This window comes from Schistocerca nitens, chromosome 9 (genome assembly GCF_023898315.1).
Source record: "Schistocerca nitens isolate TAMUIC-IGC-003100 chromosome 9, iqSchNite1.1, whole genome shotgun sequence".
NCBI classification, from domain to species: domain Eukaryota; kingdom Metazoa; phylum Arthropoda; class Insecta; order Orthoptera; family Acrididae; genus Schistocerca; species Schistocerca nitens.
This window is the reverse complement of record NC_064622.1, coordinates 260,774,668-260,800,268: the sequence shown is the minus strand read 5'-3', so window position 1 is coordinate 260,800,268 and position 25,601 is coordinate 260,774,668. Positions and strand designations below refer to the sequence as shown.

At 45.2% G+C, this 25,601-nt stretch overlaps 1 protein-coding gene across 1 annotated transcript in view; it reads left to right on the top strand.

The window, feature by feature from the left end:
- The window catches only part of LOC126203833 (transient receptor potential channel pyrexia-like), a 281,000-nt gene extending 256,131 nt beyond the window's left edge, over positions 1-24,869 (top strand). The window contains exons 12-14 of the mRNA XM_049938202.1: positions 1,943-2,181; positions 11,947-12,381; positions 23,746-24,869. Coding sequence (XP_049794159.1) covers positions 1,943-2,181; positions 11,947-12,381; positions 23,746-23,794 — 723 coding nt within the window. The 3' untranslated portion in view covers positions 23,795-24,869. The remainder of the gene's footprint in view (positions 1-1,942; positions 2,182-11,946; positions 12,382-23,745) is intronic.
- Positions 24,870-25,601: the final 732 nt, after the last annotated feature.

Genomic DNA, 25,601 nt, shown 5'->3' with positions numbered 1-25,601 from the left:
GATATTTAAATGACGTGACTGTGTCAAGCAGGATACGACTAATGCTGTATGCGAGGATTACGGATTTATTTTTCCTACTCATCCGCTTTCATTTACCTTTTTCTACACTAAGAGCCAGCTGCCATTCATCACACTAACTAGAAATTTTCTCTAGGCGATCCTCATCAATCTACGGTCACTTAACTTCGACACCTTCCTGTGCACCGCAGCAGTATTAGCGATCAACCGCAGACTTCTGTTCACTCTGTCAGATCATTTGCTTGTATAGAAAATAGCAACGATCCTATCACACTACCCTGGGTCACTCCCGATGATACCCCAATCTGCGATGAACTTTCGCCGTCGTAGACTTAATAGTTTTCGAGCCAGTCAAATGCCTAGGAGATTATTCCGTATGCACGTACCGTCGTTCACAGTCCGCGGTGGGGTATCGTGTCGAATGCTTTTCGGAAATCTAGAAATATGGAATCTGCCTGTTTCCGTTCATCCATAGTTCGCAGTATATACTATGAGAAAAGAGCAAGCTGGGTTTCGCACGAGCGATGCTTTCTAAAGCCGTACTGATTCGTGGAAATGAGCTCTCCGGCCTCCAGGAAATTAAATTATTTTCGAACTTAGAATATGCTCTAGAATTCTGCAACAAAACTGAGTTAAGGATATTTGTCTGTAATTTTTCGGGCTAGTTCTTTTACCCTTTTTATACACAGGAGTCATCTGCACTTTTTTCCAGTCGCTTGTAACTTTGCGCTGGTCGAGAGATTCGCCACGAATGGAAACTAAGTAAGGGGCCAGTGACGTAGAATACTCTTCGTGAAACCAAATTTTGATTCCATCCGGACCTTTGCTTTCAACTCTTTCATTTGTTTCTCTACGCCAGGGATGCTTATTACTATGTCATCCATACGGGACTGTGCGATTGTCAAATGACGGTACGTTTGTTCGCTCTCCTGAGTGAATGATTTCTTAAGCGTAGAATGTAAACCTTGGGCCTTCCTTTCGCTGTCTTCTGTTGCCAAACCAGAGTGGTCAACGAGTGACTGGATGGAAGCCTTAGTCCGCTTAGCGATTTTACAAATGACTAAAAAAAAAGTAATCATTCGCGCCGACCTTTTCCATGCGGAAGGAAATGCAATCTTCAAACATCTGAAGGAGACCCGTTCTGCTGCTTCCCAAGGCCTGTGAATCAGCTGATACACCTTTTGCGTGTGGTGTGTGTGCAGGAGCTTTAGAGATGGGCCTATCTTCAATTAATCTACAGTAATGTCAAACTGATTGTCTCCCAAACGGAGCTAGTGCAGAATGGGAGTGATGATGATTTTGCCTCTTCTTTCATTTCGGCTTTATCTTAATCCTTCTCAAGCTGTAGGTTGTAAGACTCTGTATTGCTGCTGATAATTATATTACTTCATAGTTTCTGGATTTTTTTTATGAGATCGAACTATGTTGTGTGTAATGAAGGCTGTAAATTAGAAATGAGTTCAGGGTAAAAAAATTGGTATTTATTTTCTCGTTTGTTACGTGCACGGTAGTAACCGGACTATATAATGTCTGATAAACCCGTTCCGCCACCGATTTCGGGAAATTTGTTCACATTGAAACTTCACCTCTGCCAAAATTCCTCACACGAATGGTTAATTTAATGTCGAACACTCTGTATGAAAAAATAACAATAATTTTGAGTGGCTCAGTAGTCTAGTGCAAATCTTTCAAATGGACGCCACTTTGGCGATTTGCGTGGCCTTGCTGCTTGAGCTGTAGATTTTGGTCCATGTGCTGCAATTCCAGAAGAAATTCCAGTCGACAGTGCTCCAGGAAGATCTAGTGCAGGGTGAGAGTGGTGAGAGTCTGGTCGTTGTTGCTGGAGCTCCAGATTCTGATCCAGGTGTATTCCCAGAGGAGCTGACGCTAAGTGAGAGTGGTGAAGGTCTGGTACTTGTTGCAGGAGCTGCAGACTGTGGGCCACGTCCGAAAACTGCTGAAGCAGGCCGAGTTCGTGGTGCACCTGGAGAAACTGACCCAGCGCGTCACCGTGTGCCGGGAGCGTCTGCGCATGTTGAGCTTCGTGCGCATCGACCCAACTTTCACGACACAACCCGTCCTGGGCAGCACGTCATCGCTCTCCACCAGGGTGCTCGAGTCACTGGTCGGCCTGGCCCTCAGGAACCGCCGTCGTGCCTCAGGGTAACCCTAAAATCCCATTCTATCCTTTATTTACTCGTAGAACATCACGAACCCTAAATGGTGTCCCAGATCTAATACTTGGAATGAGTAATGGATCAACAGTGAATGTGTGGATGATCCTTTGTGTTACCCAGTATTCACGGTTTCCTGTCTTGGCGAACATAGGACACTCATAAAGTTTTCATAAATTGTTCAAATGGCTCGAAAGACTATGGGACTTAACATCTGAGGCAGTTTGCCGCGGTAATCTCGATGTTCTAGGCGCTCAGTCCGGAACCGCGCGACTGCTACGGTCGCAGGTTCGAATCCTGCCTCGGGCATGGATGTGTGTGATGTCCTTAGGTTAGTTAGGTTTAAGTAGTTCTAAGTTCTAGGGGACTGATGACCACAGATGTTAAGTCCCATAGTGCTCAGAGCCATTTGAACCATTTGAACATCTGAGGTCATCAGTCCCCTAGACGTAGAACTACTTAAACCTAACTAACCTAAGGACATCACACACATCCATGCTCGAGGCAGGATTCGAACCTGCAACCGTAGCAGCAACGCTGTACCGGAATGATGCGCTTAGAACCGCTCGGCCACAGTGGCCGGCATAAAGTTTTCATTATCACATCGAGCCCATTAAGACAAGAGATTTAATTAATTTTGTTTATGTGCAGGTACATTTCTGCAGCACTGCAAATCCTGCGACACAGTATCTAGCTAGAGGAGACAGAAAAAAGAAATAGCGCAGCTCTTTTTAGACTGAAGTGTCATAAGGTAATACCTTTTCTGCATTTGAAGAGGCACAACCCTGCAACAGTACTTTACGAGTTGGTGGAAGTATGTGGCAATAGTACATCATTATATGACGCAGCAGGTATATGGAGCAAACGCTTCCAATTTAGGAGAACGAAAAAGGAAATGGATGACCATATATGTATGAAGATCTGGTAGCCGCTAGACAAGTGGAGGGCCTGGTGCTCAAAGACGGGTGTGCCGCAATCGAGGAGATAGTGGAAAAAGTAAAAATTGGGTATGAAGCGATTTTCAAAATCCCGCATGAAATTTTGTACATAGTACAGATCGGCAACTGCTGGGTCCCGCGACTGCTCACATCCATTCAAAAAGGTAATCGAACTGAGGCAGCAACGCCGGCTGCGGTGGCTGAGCGGTTCTAGGCGCTTCAGTCCGGAACCGCGCTGCTGCTACGGTCGCAGTTTCGAATCCTGCCTCGGGCATGGATGTGTGTGATGTCCTTAGGTTAGTTAGGTTTAAGTCGTTCTAAGTCTAGGGGACTGGTGACCTCAGATGTTAAGTCCCATAGTGCTTAGAGCCATTTGAGCCATTTTTGAGGCCGAAATGTAAACGTTGTTGGTGTGTCACGCCAATACAGATGACTTCTTTAGTCGCCTAATTACCATCGACGAGTGCTGGTGTACTCACTATGATACCGAGACAAAGGAGAAGAGCAGAACAGTGGAAACATGTGGTTTGAACACCACAGAAAATGATGAATACTGAAAAACTACTGGGTGATGTGTTGCTGATTATTTTTTGGACTGACATCATATGGCGTCTACAGATTATGTTCATAACAGCCATAGCGAGATTACAGGAGGCTATCAAATAGAAAGGAGTGGGAAACTGTATTTGGGGAATTTTTTACTACACAGCAACGTCTGAACGCACTCTGCGCGGGGATGCAGCCACTCTTACTGCTTTTTTGGGCTATCAAATGTTGACTTTTATTTTATTTCACTTTACATTATCCATTCTCAAATGGAAATGGAAATGCCATGTGGCTAGGGTCTCCCGTCGGGTAGACTATTTGCCTGGTGCAAGTCTTTCGAGTTGACGCCACTTCGGCGACTTGCGTGTCGATGGGGATGAAATGACGGTGATAAGGACAACAAAAAACCCAGTCCCTGAGCGAAGAAAATACCCGGGCCGTTAGGTATGACATTCCGTCGCGCTGACCACTCAGCTACCAGGGGCGGACATTCTCAAATTGTGGATCGCAAGACTGTTTTTCGCACTGCTTTAATACACGGTTCGTTGACATTAAGTGATAACAGCCTTCGTTTGACGTAAAACTGAACAATAACCACCCACAGACGGTAGATGGTAGCACTAGCAGTGGAAGGTGTATTACGCTCATCGGTGGAGGGGGTAGGGCGGCGGGGAGGGAGGGAGCGGACACAGTGCAGTCGTTGTCGTAATGCTGAAAGGGGGCGATCCAAAAGAGCACGATCTTTGGCTTTTGGGACAAGGGTGGAAGCATTTCCGAAGTAACTAGGTTGTGCCGCTGTGGTTACGTATACCGTGCATGGCAAAATAGCACTATCCAAAACCGGCGCCGAGGCAAGTGTGGGCCACAGATGACACGGGTGGACGATGGCTGCTGAAGTGTGTACGTCAGAATACACGTGCAACTGTTGAGGAGCTGACCTCCCAGATGAACCAAGGGGATACCAAAAGTGTCTCTTCAACGACCGTTCACCAAACGTTGCTGAGTACGGGCCTCCGCGTTAGGCACCTGGTTCATCCACCCATGCAGCGACGAAGGCTCAAATTTTCACTCCAGTACGGTAACTGGATGTCCACTGAGTGGCGACAAATGGCCTTCTCAGATAAATCAAGTTTTATGCTCCATCGGACACATGGCCATGGACATGCACGGCATGAAATGTCTGAAAGGAAACGGGTCCACGCCAGAGGAGAGAGCGTTATGGTCTGGGGAATGTTTTCCTGGCTTTCTCTGCGTGATCTCGTCATTCTGAAAGACATAGAAGGCAACACAAGTATGCTTCTATCCTTGGGGACCATATCCTTCCCGACATACAGTTTAGCACGATGGCATCTACCAGTACAACGTTACAACGTGTCGCACAGCTCGTAGAGTACATGCGTGGCTCGAAGGAAACCAGGATGAGTTAACCGTAAACTGAATCGAGAATCTGTGGGACCACCTCGATCGGGCTGTTCATGCTATCGATCCTCAAACTAGAAACCTGGCGCAGCTGGCGACGGCACTGGAGTCGGCATGATTTCATCCCTGTCAGCAATTTCCAGAACCTCACTGGCTCTCTTCTTGCATGTCTCGCGCTGCAAAAGTTGGGTGTTCAGGCTGTTGGCAGGTGGTCACTTTAATGTTGACTGGACAAAAAAAAAAAAAAAAAAAATGGTTCAAATGGCTCTGAGCACTATGCGACTTAACTTCTGAGGTCATCAGTCGCCTAGAACTTAGAACTAATTAAACCTAACTAACCTAAGGATATCACACACATCCATGCCCGAGGCAGGATTCGAACCTGCGATCGTAGCGGTCGCTCGGTTCCAGACTGTAGCGCCAGAACCGCACAGCCACTCCGGCCGGCCTTGACTGGACAGTGCAGTAATTTGCAGACATGCGTTTGATGTATGATTCAGTGTATTGCAGCATCCAGGATGCCTGAAGCAATGTGATACACAGTCCCTTAGGATTATATCTGCATGATAAACTCTGGCTCACAATATTTCACGAATTTGGAATAGTCTCACCGGTGGTGAACAGGAACCATCGATATAACCAGTTTCTCCGCTATCGGTGATCTGGTGTCGGCGATTGAACCAATTCTTTAGTTAGGACACTTTTGGCAGAAATTATCGTGGGTTTGTGTTCAATGATGCGACCTCGTGGACAGTAGAGGGTCCTGCTAGGAAGTTTTTCTCATCCTATCGCCACCAAGATGACCATATGTGAACATCGGAGATCGCTGCATTGCTCCGCTGACTGCTGGCTTCGTTCGCACATACCTTGAGTTTTAATTGCCGGGGCTCTGAGACGTTTTATTGAACTGAAGTTTTAGACAACATAGTTGTGTGGAGATAACTGCGATTAAATTACTTATAATCAATTATTCAAAATGGCAGTGACAATCGTATTATTTATTTTGCCGCCAACTGGTTTCAACCCGCGATGGGGTCATCTTCAGGGCAATTTACACCATTTGGTCGCTCGCTGGAGTCGTCACCCTGCCTGTGCACGGTTGGTAACTATGCCTAACTAGTTAACAACCGTGCACAGGCAGGGTGACGACTCCAGCGAGCGACCAAATGGTGTAAATTGCCCTGAAGATGACCCCATCGCGGGTTGAAACCGATTGGCGGCAAAATAAATAATGCGATTGTGACTGTCATTTTGAATAATTGATTACTGAACTGAACTGAGGATTTTGATAGTTAACATACCACATGTTCCATGGACTCACTTTATAGCGAGTCAGTTATACACCGTTTGTGCCAGTTACGTTAGGACAGCTTGTGTGACATTTTAAGTGACATTTCAAACTGCAGTGCTATCTTGTGGCGAGTTGTGGCGTTATGATCCGCGGAGTTTGAACAAAAGCTGCGTAAAGGTAAAAGCACAAGCATCGTTGCAGCAGGCATCCTGGCTGCGAATGTAACAGTATGTGTCTGACACTAGTCGGAAAATGGCGGTGAAACGATGAGGCAATATCAAGTTTTGTGTTAATTGAAGCTCATCAGCCAGTCGATTCGTCGAAATCGACCCGAAAACCGATAGACAGGTTCCTGGTCTCACTTCCGCGACAACGCCCCTGCCGGAAAAACGACGATCGTGCGCGAGTGTTTGGCCAGCAAACGCTTCTCTGTCTTGGATCACCTGCCGTATTCATCGGATTTTTCGGCAACCGATTTTTGCTTGTTCCACAGGCTGAAGCTGGCAGTGAAAGAACACTGTTAAGATGCATTTAAGGGCATCTAAGAAAACTGTAATGTAGTTCTAAATGCAAACTCCAAAAAAGGGCCACAGAGACTGTTTAAAAACATTTTTAAAACGATTTCAGCTGTGTTTGATTCAGAGGGAGGCTATTTTGAACAAATACATTGATTTTATGAATGTAATCCACGACTTATTTTTCATAGACTCAGTCCTAACCTAGCTCTGACACAGTGTGTTGCTTTATCCCACTTATTTCTCTCTCTCTATATATATATGATATGATTTTTCTAAGTTGTTTTCCTACTTAATTAACTTTCCGTTAGCTGCAGTATGCCATTTGAGACCCTTCGTGGTCAGTATTTCATTTGTTTACCCGAACATCATGTAAGTCGATTCCCTAACGTTTAATCTTGTTAACTTTCGTTAACTTTCGTTTAGGGAGGATCTAGGATTGAACGAGATTATTTTTAATAAGTTAGAGCGATAAATATGTTCTTAAAATGATTCAAGGAAATAAATGAATAAATTCAAAACAGCGGTTAGACTTTCCGCATAACTCATAAATATGCTACTTTCTTTGGGAGGGCGAGCACCCATTGGTGCTCATATAAGTTAGGAAGAGGACTGTGTTTGGATCTTGGATCAACGGACTGATTAAATCTGTTGCAATGATAATACAAGGTGTTTCAGGATTACGTAACCACTGGTACAGGCCAAACAAGAGTTCATTGAATCCGCATTCCATTATCCGTTCGTGCAATGTAGACGGAATAAATAGTCAAAATGTATAAATGATTAAATAGTCAGATTGTGTAAATAGTTCAAATAGAAAATAATGAATAGTGATAAAATGTGAAAATGGTTCAAAAATGGTTCAAATGGCTCTAAGCACTATGGGACTTAACATCTGAGGTCATCAGTCCCCTAGACTTAGAACTACTTAAACCTAACTAACCTAAGGACATCACACACATCCATGCCCGAGGCAGGATTCGAACCTGCGACCGTAACAGCAGCGCGGTTCCGGACTGAAACGCCTAGAACCGCTCGGACACCGCGACCGGCTTTGATAGTTTACTTGTGTGAAACCGAAATAACGGAAAACTAATATTGTACTTGAGAGCTGATTTTAGTGCACAAAAATGTTGTGTAGGTTCCCCAGGACCCTTCCGATGATAACGAAGACAGCTTCTATCATATTTCTCCGTGCTACGTCATTTTATAAACAACGTATTCGCATCACACCAGATTTTACGTGCTTATTTGTAGTATACAATTAGGGTAAGTTTGAACATCATTGTCATAAAGATATCCAGAATGTTTTCGAGGTTGTTCGAGAATGGGATCTTAGAAGTTAGGAATATATCTTAAAAGTTACAGGCATTTGCTGTGCAAAATAGTCTCGGAATTCGCGGCTCGATTTTGGTACCCAAAATCATGTTTTTGGTTCTTTTCTCGATGACGAATAAAGATTTTTGAAAACTGGACGATGGTGCTTGTAGACAAACGCTTATAAAATGCACCGTTAAAATTTGAGAAATTTTCTGTGGTTAGTTACTTAGACATCCGTTGCTGACGGTGAAAGATCGTGGGAACATTTTTTCCAGTTTCCTCAGTAACCGCCCATCAACTAAATGGTACCTCCATGAGCTCCTTAAAGCCCACCGTAAACCACACTTAATGCAAAATGAACCAATCGATTTTCTTCATCTTCCTAAGCCGCAGGAAGTGTGATATATTCAAATTTTGATCGCATACTGCAGGATAGTTACAGTAAGACTATCCTTCTGTTCGTTATACATGGATTCCCTAATCCAAGGACTATACATAACAATTCACCCGACCTTTCCCCCATCAACAAAATCGGAGATGAGCCCTGGAAAAATCATGTTTTTATGCCCTGTGTTGAAACATTGATAGCGGTTGTTATCCAAGGACTATACATAACAATTCACCCTACCTTTCCACCATCAATAAAATCCGAGGTATGAGCTCTGGAAAAATCATGTTTTTATGAGCTGTGTTTTGAAACATTGATAGCGGTTGCTGTCACATGTGTAGCGATAAGTATATCGAGGGTTATTCTAAATGATGGACCCATTTTCCAAAATTCATATGTATTCAAGTACGAATCCAAAATGAAGAAGCTTTATGCCAATGAAAAGAGGAAGTTTCAAAGTTTTTGGCGGGTGGGTGCCGGGGGGGGGGGGGGAGGTGGGGGGAGGGGCACTGATGGTTTCAGTTTTATAGCGGCAATAGGGCCGTCATTCCGCTTGACTCTCAGTTGTGAGTGAGATGGCGACTGTGGAGCACAAGGTTTTCTGCGTTCTTGAGTTCGCGAAAAGTGAGTCGCAAATTGCAGTGCAGTGGGCATTTCGGACGAATTCGTTATTCAACCACCCATTCGCAAAAGCATTGGTTTAAGCAATTTAAACAGACTGGGGGTGCGTGCAAAGGAAAAAGCACAGGCTGACAGCCTGTGTCAGAGGATGATGTCCGACGGATTCAAGAAAGTTTTGTGCGCAGTTCCAGCAAGTCTACCAACAGAGCGAGTCGAGAACTTGGAATACCCCAACCAACTGTGTGGAAAGTTCTGAGACAGAGTTTGCTCACCGAAGATCAGTTCATTCTGTGCCGTATCCCGTAGAAAGATTTATGGACCATTTTTCTTTGCGGAGGGAACTGTAACGGGAATCACGTACCTGGACATATCGGAACTATGGCTGTTTCCTCAAGTTCTGGAAGAGTCCCAGGACTTCATTTTCCAACAGGATGGAACTCTGCCCCATTGGCACCGTGATGTACGAGGCATTTTGAATGACTGCCTTCCTCAAAGCTGGATCGGTCGCAGGGGACTTGAGGGCATAGCTCTGCACTTCTGACCACCGACATCTCCTGATCTCACACCCTGCGATTATTTATTATGGGGTTATGTGAAGGAAGCTGTTTACGTCCCGCCTCTCCAACTACTCTGAATCTGCGAAACCGTATTACTGCAGCCGTGCACTCAGCAACAGCAGGTACGCTTTCGCGTGTGTGGGACGAGTTTGGCTACCGTGTCGATGTTTGCCGTGCAGCCGACGGTGGCCACATTGTGCTTTTATAGCATTTATCACATTTATAATTATTAAAACTAATTAATATCAAATTATTACAAATTAATAAATTTATTAAATTGATATTAAACATTATGAAAAATAAATCTCAAACTTTTTCATTGATATAAAGCTCGTTCATTTTGGATTTGTAATTTAATAAATACGAAGTTTTGAAAATGGGTCCTTCATTTAGAATAACCCTTAGTATTTAATCCTGTCTTCAAGGCAATATTTATGACTTATTTGCCGGCCGGAGTGGCCGTGCGGTTATAGGCGCTACAGTCTGGAACCGCGTGACCGCTACGGTCGCAGGTTCGAATCCTGCCTCGGGCATGGATGTGTGTGATGTCCTTAGGTTAGTTAGGTTTAAGTAGTTCTAAGTTCTAGGGGACTGATGACCACAGTAGTTAAGTCCCATAGTCCTCAGAGCCATATGACTTATTTACACTACTGGCCATTAAAATTGCTACACCAAGAAGAAATGCAGATGATAAACGGGTATTCATTGGACAAATGTATTATATTGGAAATGACATGTGATTATATTTTCACGCAATTTCGGTGCACAGATCCTGAGAAATCAGTACCCAGAACAACCACCTCTGGCCGTAATAACGGCCTTGATACGCCTGGGCATTGAGTCAAACAGAGCTTGGATGGCGTGTACAGGTAGAGCTGCCCAAGCAGCTTCAATACGATACCACAGTTCATCAAGAGTAGTGACTGGCGTATTGTGACGAGCCAGTTGCTCAGCCACCATTGACCAGACGTTTTCAATTGGTGAGAGATCTGGAGAATGTGCTGGCCAGGGCAGCAGTCGAACATTTTCTGTATCCAGAAAGGCCCGTACAGGACCTGCAACATGCGGTCGTCCATTATCCTGCTGAAATGTAGGGTTTGGCAGGGGTCGAATGAAGGGTAGAGCCACGGGGCGTAACACATTCGAAATGTAACGTCCACTGTTCAAAGTGCCGTGAATGCGAACAAGAGGTGACCAAGACGTGTAACCAATGGCACACCATTCCATCACGTCGGGTGATACGCCAGTATAGGGATGATGAATACATGCTTCCAATGTGCGTTCACCGCGATGTAGCCAAACACGGATGCGACCATCATGATGCTGTAAACAGAACCTGTATTCATCAGAAAAGATAATGTTTTGCAATTCGTGCACCCAGGTACGTCACTGAGTACACCATTGCAGGCGCTGCTGTTGGTGCTGCAGCGTCTAGGGTAACCGCAGCCACGGTCTCCGAGCTGATAGTCCATGCTGCTGCAAACGTCGTCGGACTGTTCGTGCAGATGGTTGTTGTATTGCAAACGTCCCCATCTGCTCACTCAGGGATCGAGAGGTGGCTGCACAATCTGTTACATCCATGCGGATAAGATGCGTGATGTCTCGATTGCTAGTGATACGAGGCTGTTGGGATTCAGCACGGCGTTCCGCATTACCCTCCTGAACCCAACGATTCCATGTTCTGCTAACAGTCATTGGATCTCGACCAACGCGAGCAGCAATGTCGCGATACGATGAACCGCAATCACGATAGGCTACAATCCGACCTTTATCAAAGTCGGAAACGTGATGGTACGCATTTTTCCTGCTTAGACGAGGCATCACAACACTGTTTCACCAGGCAACGCCGGTCAACTGCTGTTTGTGTATGCGAAATCGGTTGGAAACTTTCCTCATGTCAGCACGTTGTAGGTGTCGCCACCGGCGCAAACCGTGTGTGAATGCTCTGAAAAGCTAATCATTTGCATATCACAGCATCTTCTTCCTGTCGGTTAAATTTTAGCCTCTGTAGTGCGTCATCTTCGTGGTGTTGCAATTTTAATGGCCAGTAGTGTACATTTACCCTCTCAGAAGTAATCTTTCCAGGTAAAGACCCAGTGTTGCAGATGGCCTACGTATTCCAGCGAAATGGTGAAAGTTTGCTCGTCGTGGCGTTGCAGGTTCCACCGGGGAGTGACGCAGCAGCGGACGGAGGACAGTGAGGACGAGATTACCGATGCAGAGGAGGAGGCGCTGCCCGCGCCTGCGGCCAGTGCCGCTGGGGCGGGGGCGGCGCCAGCCTGCGGGGACGGCGGGGGCGGAGAGCAGCAGCAGGTGCTGGCGCTGCTGGTGGCGCTGCGGCGCGACGTCGCCGAGCTGCGGGCGCGCCTCGAGGGCGACGCGGAGTGCCTGGAGGCGGCCGAGGACATGGCGCTGGACCACGGCCCGCTCAGCCACCTGGCGTCGGCGCCGGCGGACGCGCGCCGCTCCGTGCGGAGGGCCTCGACGGTGCCCATGCTGGACCTGGGCCGCTTCAGCGTGCCCAACGTCCTGCTGGCGCCGCCCGTCCGCCACCGCTACTCCGACGGCCAGGACGCGCAGGGCATTCTAAGGAGGTGAGCCACCGTCCAGGCCTACGTCCACATACGCAGCTGGGAAAACAAACCCGAAGACAAGCAGTGGCGCTAAGTAACTCGAATTGTCACGTGCTATACAGTCTGTTCACTTTCCTTTTTTTTCCCACCGAAATCCACCTGACGGTGCGTGGCGGAGGGTACCTCGTACCACAACTAGCATCTTCTCTCCCTGTTCCACTCCCAATCAGAACGAGGGAAAAATGACTGCCTATATGCCTCTGTACGACCCCTGATCCTTCTTATCTTATCTTTGTGGTCTTTCCGCGAAATGTAAGTTGGCGGCAGTAAAATTGTACTGCAGTCAGCCTCAAATGGTGGTGCTCTAAATTTCCTCAGTAGCGATTCACAAAAAGAACGCCTCCTTTCCTCTAGAGCCTCCCACCCGAGTTCCTGAAATATTTCCGTAACACTCGCGTGATGATCAAACCCACCAGTAACAAATCTAGCAGCCCGCACTGAATTGCTTCTATGTCCTCCCTCAATCCGACCTGATAGGGATCCCAAACGCTCGAGCAGTACTCAAGAGCCGGCCGGTGGGGCCGTGCGGTTCTAGGCGCTTCAGTCTGGAACCGCGTGACCGCTACGGTCGCAGGTTCGAATTCTGCCTCGGGCATGGATGTGTGTCATGTCCTTAGGTTAGTTAGGTTTAAGTAGTTCTAAGTTCTAGGGGACTGATGACCACAAATGTTAAGTCCCATAGTGCTCAGAGCCAGCCAGTACTCAAGAATAGATCGTATTAGTGTTTTATAAGCGGTCTCCTTTACAGATGAACCACATCTTCCCAAAATTCTATCAATGAACCGAAGACGACTATCCGCCTTCCCCACGACTATCCGCCTTCATTACCTGCTTGTCCCACTTCATATCGCTCTGCAATTTTACGCCCAAATATTTAACCGACGTGACTGTGTCAAGCGCTACACTACTAATGGAGTATTCAAACATTACGGGATTCTTCTTCCTATTCATCTGCATTAATTTACATTTGTCTATATTTAGAGTTAGCTGCCATTCTTTACACCAATCACAAATCCTGACCAAGTCATCTTGTATCCTCCTACAGTCACTCAACGACGACACAGCATCATCAGCAAACAGCCGCACATTGCTATCCACCCTATCCAAAAGATCATTTATGTAGATAGAAAACAACACTTCGCTGGGGCACTCCAGATGATGCCCTCACCTCCGATGAACACTCACCATCGAGGACAACGTACTGGGTTCTATTACTTAAGAAGTCAAGTTTCTTCCTTTCTTTTGCTACTGCCTTTATCCCACATTGTGCGTATGGTCGGCAGCGTTAAGTACGGATTTCAAATGGTTAATTTTAAGGGGTGACCAGATGCCCTTTCTGCACGAAGAGTCTCTACATTTGGTACCGGGGTTGCGTAGACAAGAGCTTTCAAATGCCCCCATAAATGAAAGTCATGAGGGTTGAGGTCAGGAGAGCGTGGAGGCCATGGAATTGGTCCGCCTCTACCAATCCATCGGTCACCGAATCTGTTGTTGAGAAGCGTACGAACACTTCGACTGAAATGTGCAGGAGCTCCATCGTGCATGAACCACATGTTGTGTCGTACTTGTAAAGCCACATGTTCTACCAGCACAGGTAGAGTATCCTACGTTGAGCGTAGGTGGAAGAACATGGGGCCCAATCAAGACATCACCAACAATGCCTGCCCAAACGTTCACAGAAAATCTGTGTTGATGAAGTTATTGTACAATTGCGTGCGGATTCTCGTCACCCCACACTTGTTGATTGTGAAAATTTACAATTTGATCACGTTGGAATGAAGGCTCATCCGTAAAGAGAACATTTGCACTGAAATGAGGATTGACACATTGTTGGATGAACCATTCGCAGAAGTGTACCCGTGGAGGACAATCAGCTGCTGATACTGCCTGTACACGCTGTACATGGTACGGAAACAACTGGTTCTCCCGTAGCACTCTCCATACAGTGACGTGGTCAACGTTACCTTGTACAGCAGCAACTTCTCTGACGCTGACATTAGGGTTATCGTCAACTGCACGAAGAATTGCCTCGTCCATTGCAGGTGTCCTCGTCGTTCTAGATTTTCCCCAGTCGCGAGTCATAGGCTGGAATGTTCCGTGCTCCCTAAGACGCCGATCAATTGCTTCGAACGTCTTCCTGCCGGGACACCTTCGTTCTGGAAATCTGTCTCGATACAAACGTACCGCGCCACGGCTATTGCCCCGTGCTAATTCTCACATCAAATGGGCATCTGCCAACTCCGCATTTGTAAACATTGCACTGACTGCAAAACCACGTTCGTGATGAACACTAACCTGTTGATGCTACGTACTGATTTGCTTGATGCTAATACTGTAGAGCAATGAGTCACATGTCAACACAAGCACCGAAGTCAACACTACCTTCCTTCAATTGGGCCAACTGGCGGTGAATCGAGGACGTACAGTACATACTGACGAAACTAAAATGAGCTCTCTAACATGGAAATTAAGCGTTTCCGGACACATGTTCACATAACATCTTTTCTTTTTTTTGTATGTGAGGAATGTTTCCTGAAAGTTTGGCCGTTTCTTTTTGTAACACCCTGTATATACAGGGTGTTTCACAGTTTATGGTACACACTTCTAGAAGTTGTAGCGGGGATTTAATAAATGAAGGTTAGATGGGAACCCATATCCGGAAACGTTATACGACGACGCTACCCAGCGTCAAAGTTACATGTGCCGGCGACTGTAAATGTATGATCCGGGATGGTTTTGTGGTTATGTTACAAATTTTCTAGGACGATGGAGAAGGATAAAGGTATCAATGTGACTTAAGGGTCCCTGAACCGGAATACCGGAATGAACGAGTCGAAACCTAAATCTAAAACCGTTCTGATACCACTGACGGAGGGAAGATTGAAGGGTAGGAAACTTTCAACGGTGATAGTATGGACCAAATCAAGGAAAAAAAGTCCAGTAAACATTGGTTATGCTGTGTCGTCCGAACGAGACAGGGCCAAGGCGAAAACATCACAGGCTCAAAGATGCGAGCTGTTGTCAGTGTTCGGAGACTCGCTACTTCCGCCAGTTCCACCAGCGCCAAGACAGCACTGAGGATGAAGATATCGGCTTTGCCTCAGCCAATTGCCGGCCGAGTACAATCCACCAATGACCGGACGATAACGGTCAGAAGCCTACTGGAAAGACGGAAGAGCAGCTCTCACGAATTTGGTTATAGATCATCGTTCAGGGCTGACTTAACAGGGGACGTCGTTTAGGGAACTCTTGGGAGTGAACAGACAGTTGATGTAAATTGCATTTGCTATGGACTGTGAAGTTTACCTACGATTCTTTACACTTAGCCATTGAGATGCTTTTCTGTATTATACTACAAGCAGTGTTGCATACTTCATTATTCAGCTTGTCGCAAAGATACGAAAAGTAGACGTTTTTAACTCATGTGTGTGACTTCGTTACTAAGTTGTTGGAGTGTTGTAGAACCTTCGTTCCCCTATCCTGTTACCTGGCCCTGGAGCATAGCTGTGTAATAGTGGCAGGGAGAAATTATCTTAGCAGTGTACTGCATCAGAAGCCGTTTCACGAACTCACAAACTCGGCGGCCTACCGTAACAGTAGTGGCAACTCGACCTTCACAGCAGTAACGACAAGGCCTTTACAAAACTAGCGACGAGGGCTTATAAAAGGCTATAAATGCATACCTGAGGAGCTATGAGCAGTTGTTCATCTTTGCTACTGCAAAACACATTTTCTGTATTGAACAAGTGCTCATAGCTCTTAAGATATGCATTTTAGAGCCCATGTTTACTAGGAACTTTTTTCCTTGTTTTGGCCCATACTACCGCTCTTAAGGTATGCATTTTAGAGCCCATGTTTACTAGGAACTTTTTTCCTTGTTTTGGCCCATACTACCGCTCTTAAGGTATGCATTTTAGAGCCCATGTTTACTAGGAACTTTTTTCCTTGTTTTGGCCCATACTACCAACTTTGATAGTTACCTATCCTACAATCTCAGAAACAACGGTACCAGTACATCTATTCCACTGTCAGAGATATTGGAATAGTTTTCGCTTATAACTTCCGACTCTTTCGTTTTCGCTACAGAGATCTTTACCTCAAATTGACACATTTATCCTTCTCCATCATCCTAGAAAGTTTGTAACTTCATCACGGAATCGCCCTGTATATATAGATACACTTACAGGTGCCGGCGCCTATAACTTTGATGCTGTGTAGCGTCGTTGGATGACGTTTCTGGCAGGGGGATCGTATGTAAAAACTGATCTAGCATGTCTCCTCTACAACTTCTAGAAGTGTGTAAAACGAATTGTGAAACAACCTGTATAAAGCAGTGTGCACTTATGCATGTTGAGGCTCTGCCGAATTTGGCGCAGAAAAAGCAAGTCTCACAAATATCAGCTCTGTGGGGTTTATAACCTCCTAGCTCCCCCTTCTGTAGCCCATGGTGTGTAGCCTGCACTGCACGGCAGGTGAGTTGTATGGAAATAGTATTGAGCTGCCTTATCGACCTGCTTAGCAAGAAACCGTTTTCCAGCTCCCGACATGTACACTACCCTGCGTGTCAGGTATGTTGTGTTGGAGTAGTATCAGCCTGCTTTATCGTTCTGCTTAGCGTGGCAGCCCATATATTATGGACAAAAAACAGTTTTCAGGCTCTTGACACACTGACTGTGCTGCATGAAAGGTGTGTTATGGGAATAGTATCAGCCTGCTTTATTGTCCTCTTTTGCGGAGGCTGCATGAGTGGGTAGGGATTCCTGGGGGAAGGTTGAGATGGACAGAGCAGAAGGTGGAACGAGAGACTGAGTGGGTGAGGGCAGGACGTGATGGACAGGGAGAGGGAGGGATGTGATGTGCAGAGAGAAGGGAGGAGGAGAGGACAGAAGGTGCGGAATGAGGCTTAGGCAGAGGAAGGGGACGGACCATGACATAGGTTGAAACGAGAAGAAGAAGATAGGTACAGAGTGTGGACAAAGAGATGGGTAGATGGTATGTGAGGAGCAGGTGAACTGACAGGGAGGTGAGGAGGTGATGGGCAGAGAGCGTGGAGGAGGAGATAGACCAAGAGTGGGGGAGGAAGAGAAGTGTGCATTATATGCAGCATACACATATGCAGATGAAGCCATGGGGTAAAGACTAATTTGAAATAAATCCCTGGATGCCATTATGGTGCATTTCTCAATGAAAAACATAAAACAGTTTACAATTAAATAATTGAAACAATTCATCAAAAAATTAGCAAAAATCGAGAGCATGCTTAAGAACTTTAGTACAGAGAACTGACGAGATTTGCAAGCAACATGAACCTCATGCATACTTCGTAAAACTTCGTAGCTATTTCTTTTGTTTCCAGATTTCCAGATTTAACGGATTTACTGCGTAGTAAAATTGTAGTATCAATGCTTTAACGACAGTTAGGCTCCTCCTAGCATTTGTTACACCAAAGGTGAATCTTAATAATTAATATTTATTAAAGAAAAATCTTATATTTCCGGCCTGAATATTGGAGGATACCCATTCTATAGATCGTCAGGCAAGATTCTTTTTTATTGCTTGCTTCCATCTCCTCATTCCACTGACCCACTACTGTGGCGTATGGTATATCCTTTACCAATGCCTGCCTGAGGAAAAGCTACTCAGTCAGTGATGTATGGTGCGATGCTGGTTAATGCAGCAAATTACTTCTGCTAGCTGCAGCGTCCCAATAAGACATAAAATCTGGAAAATAAAATACAGTCCATAATAAGGGGAACTGCCTAAGGCATTAATTTTCTCTATATAATCAGCCTTCAGTACTACACAAAAATGTTCAAATGTGTGTGAAATCTTATGGGACTTAACTGCTAAGGTCATCAGTCCCTAAGCTTACACACTACTTAACCTAAATTATCCTAAGACAAACACACACACCCATGCCCGAGGGAGGACTCGAACCTCCGCCGGGACCAGCTGCACAGTCCATGACTGCAGCGCCCAAGACAGCTCGGCTAATCCTGCGCGGCTCAGTACTACACATTCTCACCAAAGGTGAATTGGCCGAGACCTTAATTTTTAAATTATGAATTTGGGCTATTCAGCAGATGGGTGTATCTATCAATAATAAGCTCTTCTCCTTGCATTCTGCTGATGATCAAGTCATTTTTGCAGAGGATGACACGCACTACGTGATTAGAAACTTGAACAGAGAATATCAGAAAGAACAGATACCACTGGTGATCTTACAGCTCTCGAAGAATGAAATTACAATGAAATCCAGACCTTTAGCTGCCTGCAGGCGTTGTTAAATATCAACGGGGACAGTTGAAAATGTGTGCCCTGACCGGAATTCGAACCCAGGATCTCCTGCTTACATGGCAGATGCTCTATCCGTCTGAGCCACCAAGGACACAGAGGATAGTGTGACTGCAGGGATTTCTCTCTGGCACACATCCCCAACTTACTGTCCACACACTGCATTTGTAGTCCCCCTGCCCACTATACTCATTACTCGCGAAAGTCAATCTACCAATTCCCGTAAGAGTTTGAGCAATGTGAGTGCATCTGCACTGAAGAAGATCAGTGGCGGGTAAGCATTATCTATATGTAGATGGTATCTGTTCTTTGAGACATGTCCGAAAGAACAGATACCATCGGTGGCCTTGCAGCTCTCGAAGAATATAAATAATACTTACCGGCCAATGATCTTACGGGAATCGGTAGATTGACTAGGAGATCCCAAGTTCGAGTCCCTGTCGGGGCACACATTTTCCCTGTCCCCGTTGATATTTATCAACGCCTGTAGGCAGCTAAAGCTCTGGATTTCATTGTAATTTCATTATCAGAAATATGGTTTACTGATCAGTTTAGAGGAAACGGAATATTTAGTTACTGGAGGAGATTTCGGGGCAGTAAGATTTGTGGGCTCTTATAAATATTTAGGAATCACAATTAACAGAGAGAATGCAGGAAAAGTGAAATTAAGAACGAACTTGGCCAAGGTAGACAAGGAACCAAATAATTAAATCGAGTTTTTTGGAGCATGCATGTTAGATAAAAAACGAAGATTAGGATATTTTAACTATTTTAGAAAGTAGAGCATCACAAGGAGCAAAAGCATGATAAATAACTGAAGGAATTGCTGGTGTTGTGGTCTTCAGTCTGAAGACAGGTTTGTTGCACCTCTCTCCCGCCCGCATCTCGTGGTCGTGCGGTAGCGTTCTCGCTTCCCACGCCCGGGTTCCCGGGTTCGATTCCCGGCGGGGTCAGGGATTTTCTCTGCCTCGTGATGGCTGGGTGTTGTGTGATGTCCTTAGGTTAGTTAGGTTTAAGTAGTTCTAAGTTCTAGGGGACTGCTGACCATAGATGTTAAGTCCCATAGTGCTCAGAGCCATTTGAACCATTTTTTTGTTGCACCTCTCCAGGGAAAAATATTTGCTAAGTTCCTGTGGACCAAACTGCTGAGGTCATCGGTCCCTAGGCTTACACGCTACTTAATCTAACTTAAACTGACTTACACTAACGACAACACACACACACACACACACACACACACACACCCATGCCCCAGGGGGGACTCGAACCTCCGACGGGGGCAGCCGCGCGAACTATGGCAAAGCGCCAAGACCACGCGGGGTAGCCGCTACTCTATCCTGTGCAAGCCTCTTCACCTCCGTACAACTATTGCAACCTATGTCCTTCTGAATCCGATTACTTTGTTCATCTCTTGGTCTCTGTGTACTATTTTTCCGCCCACACTGCCCACAATACTAAATTACTGATACCTTGATGTCTCGGAATGTGTCCTATCATCCGATCCATTCTTTCATTGAAACGGTGCCACAAATTTCTTGTCTCCCTATTTCTATTCAGTACATCATGATTCGTGCGTGGGCTCACGCAGTGGGTAAAATTAAGAATGAAGACATACGTAAGAGAGTGTGCCTGCGCACCACTATGACGTATACAATCGAAGCAGAACGATTGAAACTGTATGGTCTTGTACGTTGTTTGTAAGAGAATAAATGGCCCAAGGAAATGACTGAGTTGATTCCGACTAATAGAAGAAGAGCATGTTCCTAAAGAACATTGGAAGAAGGAGTGAGAAGAGCTGTGTCAGAGAGGAATTTTCAGGCGGAACATTGGAAAGGTAGCGGACTTTGGAAGCTAGGGTGAGAGAAGCAACAATAATGTATTAACTCGCAATACAAAATGGAATGTCCGACCTCGAACATCACATTGCTATCTTTGTTAAATTCACTACCACGCCGAGGAACGAGGAAGGAGTCAGTGTGTGCCATGTCAGTAGATTCTGACGGAGAGACGATTGACAGCGCAAAGGACTGTGTCATGTGTTGAATTGGCCGGGAGGTTGTCGTGAAAGATTGGACAACTTTCCGCGACGTTTCACCCTGACGGCCTACAGTAAACTCGTCAGGAGATGACGGTGATGGTTTGCTCCTTACGGCCGTGCGCTGATAGCACAACACTTACTCCATTCAGCATCACCTTGCATGATGATAGTTGAGTCTTCGGCTGTCCCGGCAGTGGTGAATCCACACGTTTGTTTGCTTCTTAGCCTCGCGATCAGACAGATACACGCAGAACCTGTCCATTTTGATCACCTTGCTAAACAGGTCAGCTGGATTGGAGATAAACAGTGGGAACCTTTCCGTTGTTACCTAGTGCGGAAGACTTTCCGAATGGGTGTAAACAATGGCGAAATCCAGTGGCTGGCGACCTCTATCGTGTCGTGCAACAAGTTGAAAACTGAACCATGAGTGATTTTCGCAATGTACGTTATCACACCAATTGTGATACGCCGGTTATCCATCACCAGAAAGTCGTTTGGCCACGCTGGAAGCGTCTGCGGAAACTAACCACTATGTCATTTGAAGTGCATTTTTATCGTAAACTTCCACAAAAGAAGCATGGATCGTTGCAATGCTTTTCGCGTTAAATACGGGAAACGAACTACCGCACAATATTTTACGCACCATTTTTTTTCTTTTTTGCCCTTCCTGCGGTGTGCTACGTTACGATACAGTGGGGCGTAGTTTTTCAGTGTGTACCAGGACTCCAAACACGTACTTGAAAATTGAATTGCGTGACTTTATTTTTTCACGATCAAGAAACGTTATCCTTGAGGAAATGAATTAGAAACACATACATAGTACTAGTTGGCACCTCATTTGCGGCGGACGATGGAGTGACGCACTGTTTCATGGGCTCAACGAGACAACGAAAGCGTTGGGGAGCCATACCAAAAATGGTTCAAATGGCTCTGAGCACTATGGGACTTAACAGCTATGGTCATCAGTCCCCTAGAACTTAGAACTACTTAAACCTAACTAACCTAAGGACATCACACAACACCCAGTCATCACGAGGCAGAGAAAATCCCTGACCCCGCCGGGAATCGAACCCGGGCGTGGCAAGCGCGAACGCTACCGCACGACCACGAGCTGCGGACGGAGCCACACCGATCCACCTACAATTCACACAAACTGGTCGGTGCCGATTCCGTGGTGCTCAAGTCTTGCCTCGGTGTCTTGGCAGATGTGCTCAGTAGTGCAAACAAGCTCGAGGGCCGGCGCGAGGAGGAGTGTGATGGCGGGTGGGGGTGGGGAGGGGGGCGGGGGAGCGGAGAGAGAGAACCAGAGAACCACTTTTATGTTACCGTGTTGTTCGTTAAACCGTTCTGACACATTTCTGGAGCGATGATGGAATGTTGCACTGTCTGAGTGAATCGATGAGCATAACTACAGTACAGTAACGCGTCGTGCACCGATGACAGATGATACACTTTGCCAAGCGTCAACCGGGCAAAAAAATGCAAGTCCTCTGGGTGCTACAAGGATTTGCGTCAGCTGCACTCCTGAAACGCAGATTGCTCCCCACCGGACACAGATACAGAACTGCGAACTGTAAGCAACATATTTTACGGTATCAAAGGGATACTATCAAACAAGCCCTGAAAGTTAGGCTTCACAAAAATTTTTAAAGACATACTGCATGGAAAATAGATGAACTAACTACTAAATTAAAATCTTGATGCAGGCGAATACTCTTTCTGAGGGTGCACAAGTCCAGCCACACACTAGAATATGCTATATGCTTTGTGCATTCAAAACTCAAGTCTTCCTACAAGCCACGTGCCGCGTTCGACTCTAATTGCCTCGCGTGATTCGGCTCTTCAAAGAGCATCTTGCAAACCTCCTACTGAACCTAGCCAAACACAGTTATGTAATTATCGATAGTTAGTTACAGAAAATATCTTTGCAGTGTGCTAGCAATTTAAGACACGCGAAAATAATTCAGTACTAAAATTTGTGAAAATACAGTCATCGTTCAAGGCTCATTGAGAATAAATAACCTTTTGTGCAGTTTTTATCGATTCCTGAGGCACAAGGATCTTCCTCGATTTCTTCCATATTTGCAGAGCATCAGATATACGAAATATTTAGGAGAGGACGATGACGAAAGCTTCTCGGTCTTCCAACCGGGTGCCTGCCTTGAAATTCCGTGATGTATCGACGAGAGTCACTTTCATCGTAGGACGATGTATACTGAAGATGAAACTAGCAACGTTTGGCTCATTCTATGTCGTCTTTGTGCAGTGAGATGTGTAGTTTCTTGAACGTAAATGTTTCGTATTAAAGTTTTCCTGTAGAATTATCATTAAAAACAGATAAAAAGTCATTAGTAACATACGCTCGTAATGTAGCGTCCCATTTCCGCCTTAGCCATTTCAACTCCTGATAAGCAAAATTGTTCGATGTCAATATTTTGCCAGAAAGGGGAAGAATAGTGATTTCGAAAATATTCGGTCACCAGACCTTACGCCAATGTTCTGTATTAAATTCCAACCTTCGCCAAATTGTCTCACTAAGTGGTGGCATGTGAAACTAAGGTGATCCGTCCTTTAAATAAAAGTTGTCAAGGCGCACATCCCGTAGCTGCTATTCGAGAGAAGTAATTGATGTGCCTACAACGAATGTAACCGTCTTCCTTTCCTCCTCATCACCACCAACAACAAAAACATAAATGTGACACTGGAGTAGGCAAGCAAACATTACAGTCAGGTACAAGAGGTAATTACTCTTAAACACACCTGACACGAAACCACCGAGGAACGCGATACCCACAGAAATAAATTACTAAAATATAAGTAAAGCGGGATGTGCTGTATTTGATGACCTGTTTCTTCCTGAGACGATATTATATTACTTTAAAATAGTAAAGTGATAAGCTTGAACAACGCATGATGTTGTGTCGTTATTGGATTAGACATGTAAATGATGGTGTCCTAACTCTGCTACCCTTCCTTTCTTGTATCTTCTACAGGTTGAGGCGGTCTGCTCGGATCACGCATCATCCGTCCATGAGGGTATAGGCTGCACGAGAACGGCAGAACGGCAGGTCATCTTCTCAGCCTGTTGGGACTCGACCGTGACGGCTCAAACATTCATCGACAGCACTTCCAAGGAAGCACGCATCATATCCGGGTGTTGTTGTTTGTTGATTGTTGATTGTTGAGAATAGTCCTAAAATTATGAGTCAGCCGAGAGGAAAACCTTTGAATAAATATGAAAGGCAGAGAAAAGTGAATTAGGTTCTTAAAATAGATAGCTATTAGTTATGTTTTGTTTGGCGTTTGAAAGAGTTTGTGCGTCAGGATAGTTTTTACAATCTTCCGATAGCGACTGTGAACACTCGATACGTTACGCCAGAATATATTAGTATGCAGCTTTGTAAATAAACGTACAGGAATGTGTAGCCATGTTTACGCACAAGAGATTGAAAGTAATATATGGACTGCAGTATCAATGTACTTTGTTTTAAGCAGTATTCTAGAAACTAACGCTTTTTTCCCTATAAGACAATGTAAATAGTAAATGGTAGCACTCAGAATAATGATGTGATTTTTTTATTAAAATGTGTGGTGTTCATTGTACCCAGAGTTCAAAATTTGCGCTATAGCAAAAGTTTCTCGAAACTACACACAGTGCTGCTGGCAACCTCGCAATAGCTTTTTGAAGTACAGACTGTGTCACAAAGTTGTACGCACACATTTCCATAAAAAAGAGACCTGTAAACATTATACTGCAAAATTTATACGAAAATTATATATGCATATCAGTTGAATTTGGTTTCCACATTAGCTGAAAATGAGTAACATCAGCTTTGGGACACTTTTGTCAAAGAGGTTCCTGCATCAGATCCACATAGCTTTCAATTTCTGCCCAAAACCTCACTGACTGTGCTGTGAGCTTCTAGGGCGCAAGACACACTTTGGAGTTCCTCGTTGACGTAAATCCATCAGTCGCGAAAACTACAGTGCACTTCACGTCCGTATCCCTTGTCCTCGGAATCCAAGAGCTCTTCGTGTCGGTGACGCCAGCCTGTTGGAAGTGTGATTCTTCATTCTCAGGTACAGGATGGACAAAATTAAATTGACCCGGATAGTATATACAGGGTGTTTCAAAAATGACCGGTATATTTGAAACGGCAATAAAAACTAAACGAGCAGCGATAGAAATACACCGTTTGTTGCAATATGCTTGGGACAACAGTACATTTTCAGGCAGACAAACTTTCGAAATTACAGTAGTTACAATTTTCAACAACAGATGGCGCTGCGGTCTGGGAAACTCTATAGTACGATATTTTCCACATATCCAGCATGCGTAGCAATAATACGGCGTAGTCTCTGAATGAAATTACCCGAAACCTTTGACAACGTGTCTGGCGGAATGGCTTCACATGCAGATGAGATGTACTGCTTCAGCTGTTCAATTGTGTTGTGTCTATTTCAGAAAGCATAGACACAATGAGGTAGCTAGGTGCACGCTAAACTAACGCAGACGGGCTTGAAGTTCTGGAACATGAGACTTATTAATGAATAAGAGGAAAAGTACATATAGGTTTGTTACTTAACTTTTATTGAGTCCTTGGAATACATCTCTCTTGAATATTAGTACGCTATAAGCACTGATACAAATGGCGCCTTGCTAAGTAGTAGCTATGGACTAAGCTGAAGGCTATTCAATCTGTCTCTCGGCAAATGAGAGGAAAGCTTCGTACGTCTGGTCGCAAGCTATGTAGTCCGTAAAACTGGGGCGAGGTCTAGTCCGTGTCTTGTGACCTGCCATGTGGTGGCGCTAGGTTTGCGATTACACAGTGGCGACACGCGGGTCCGA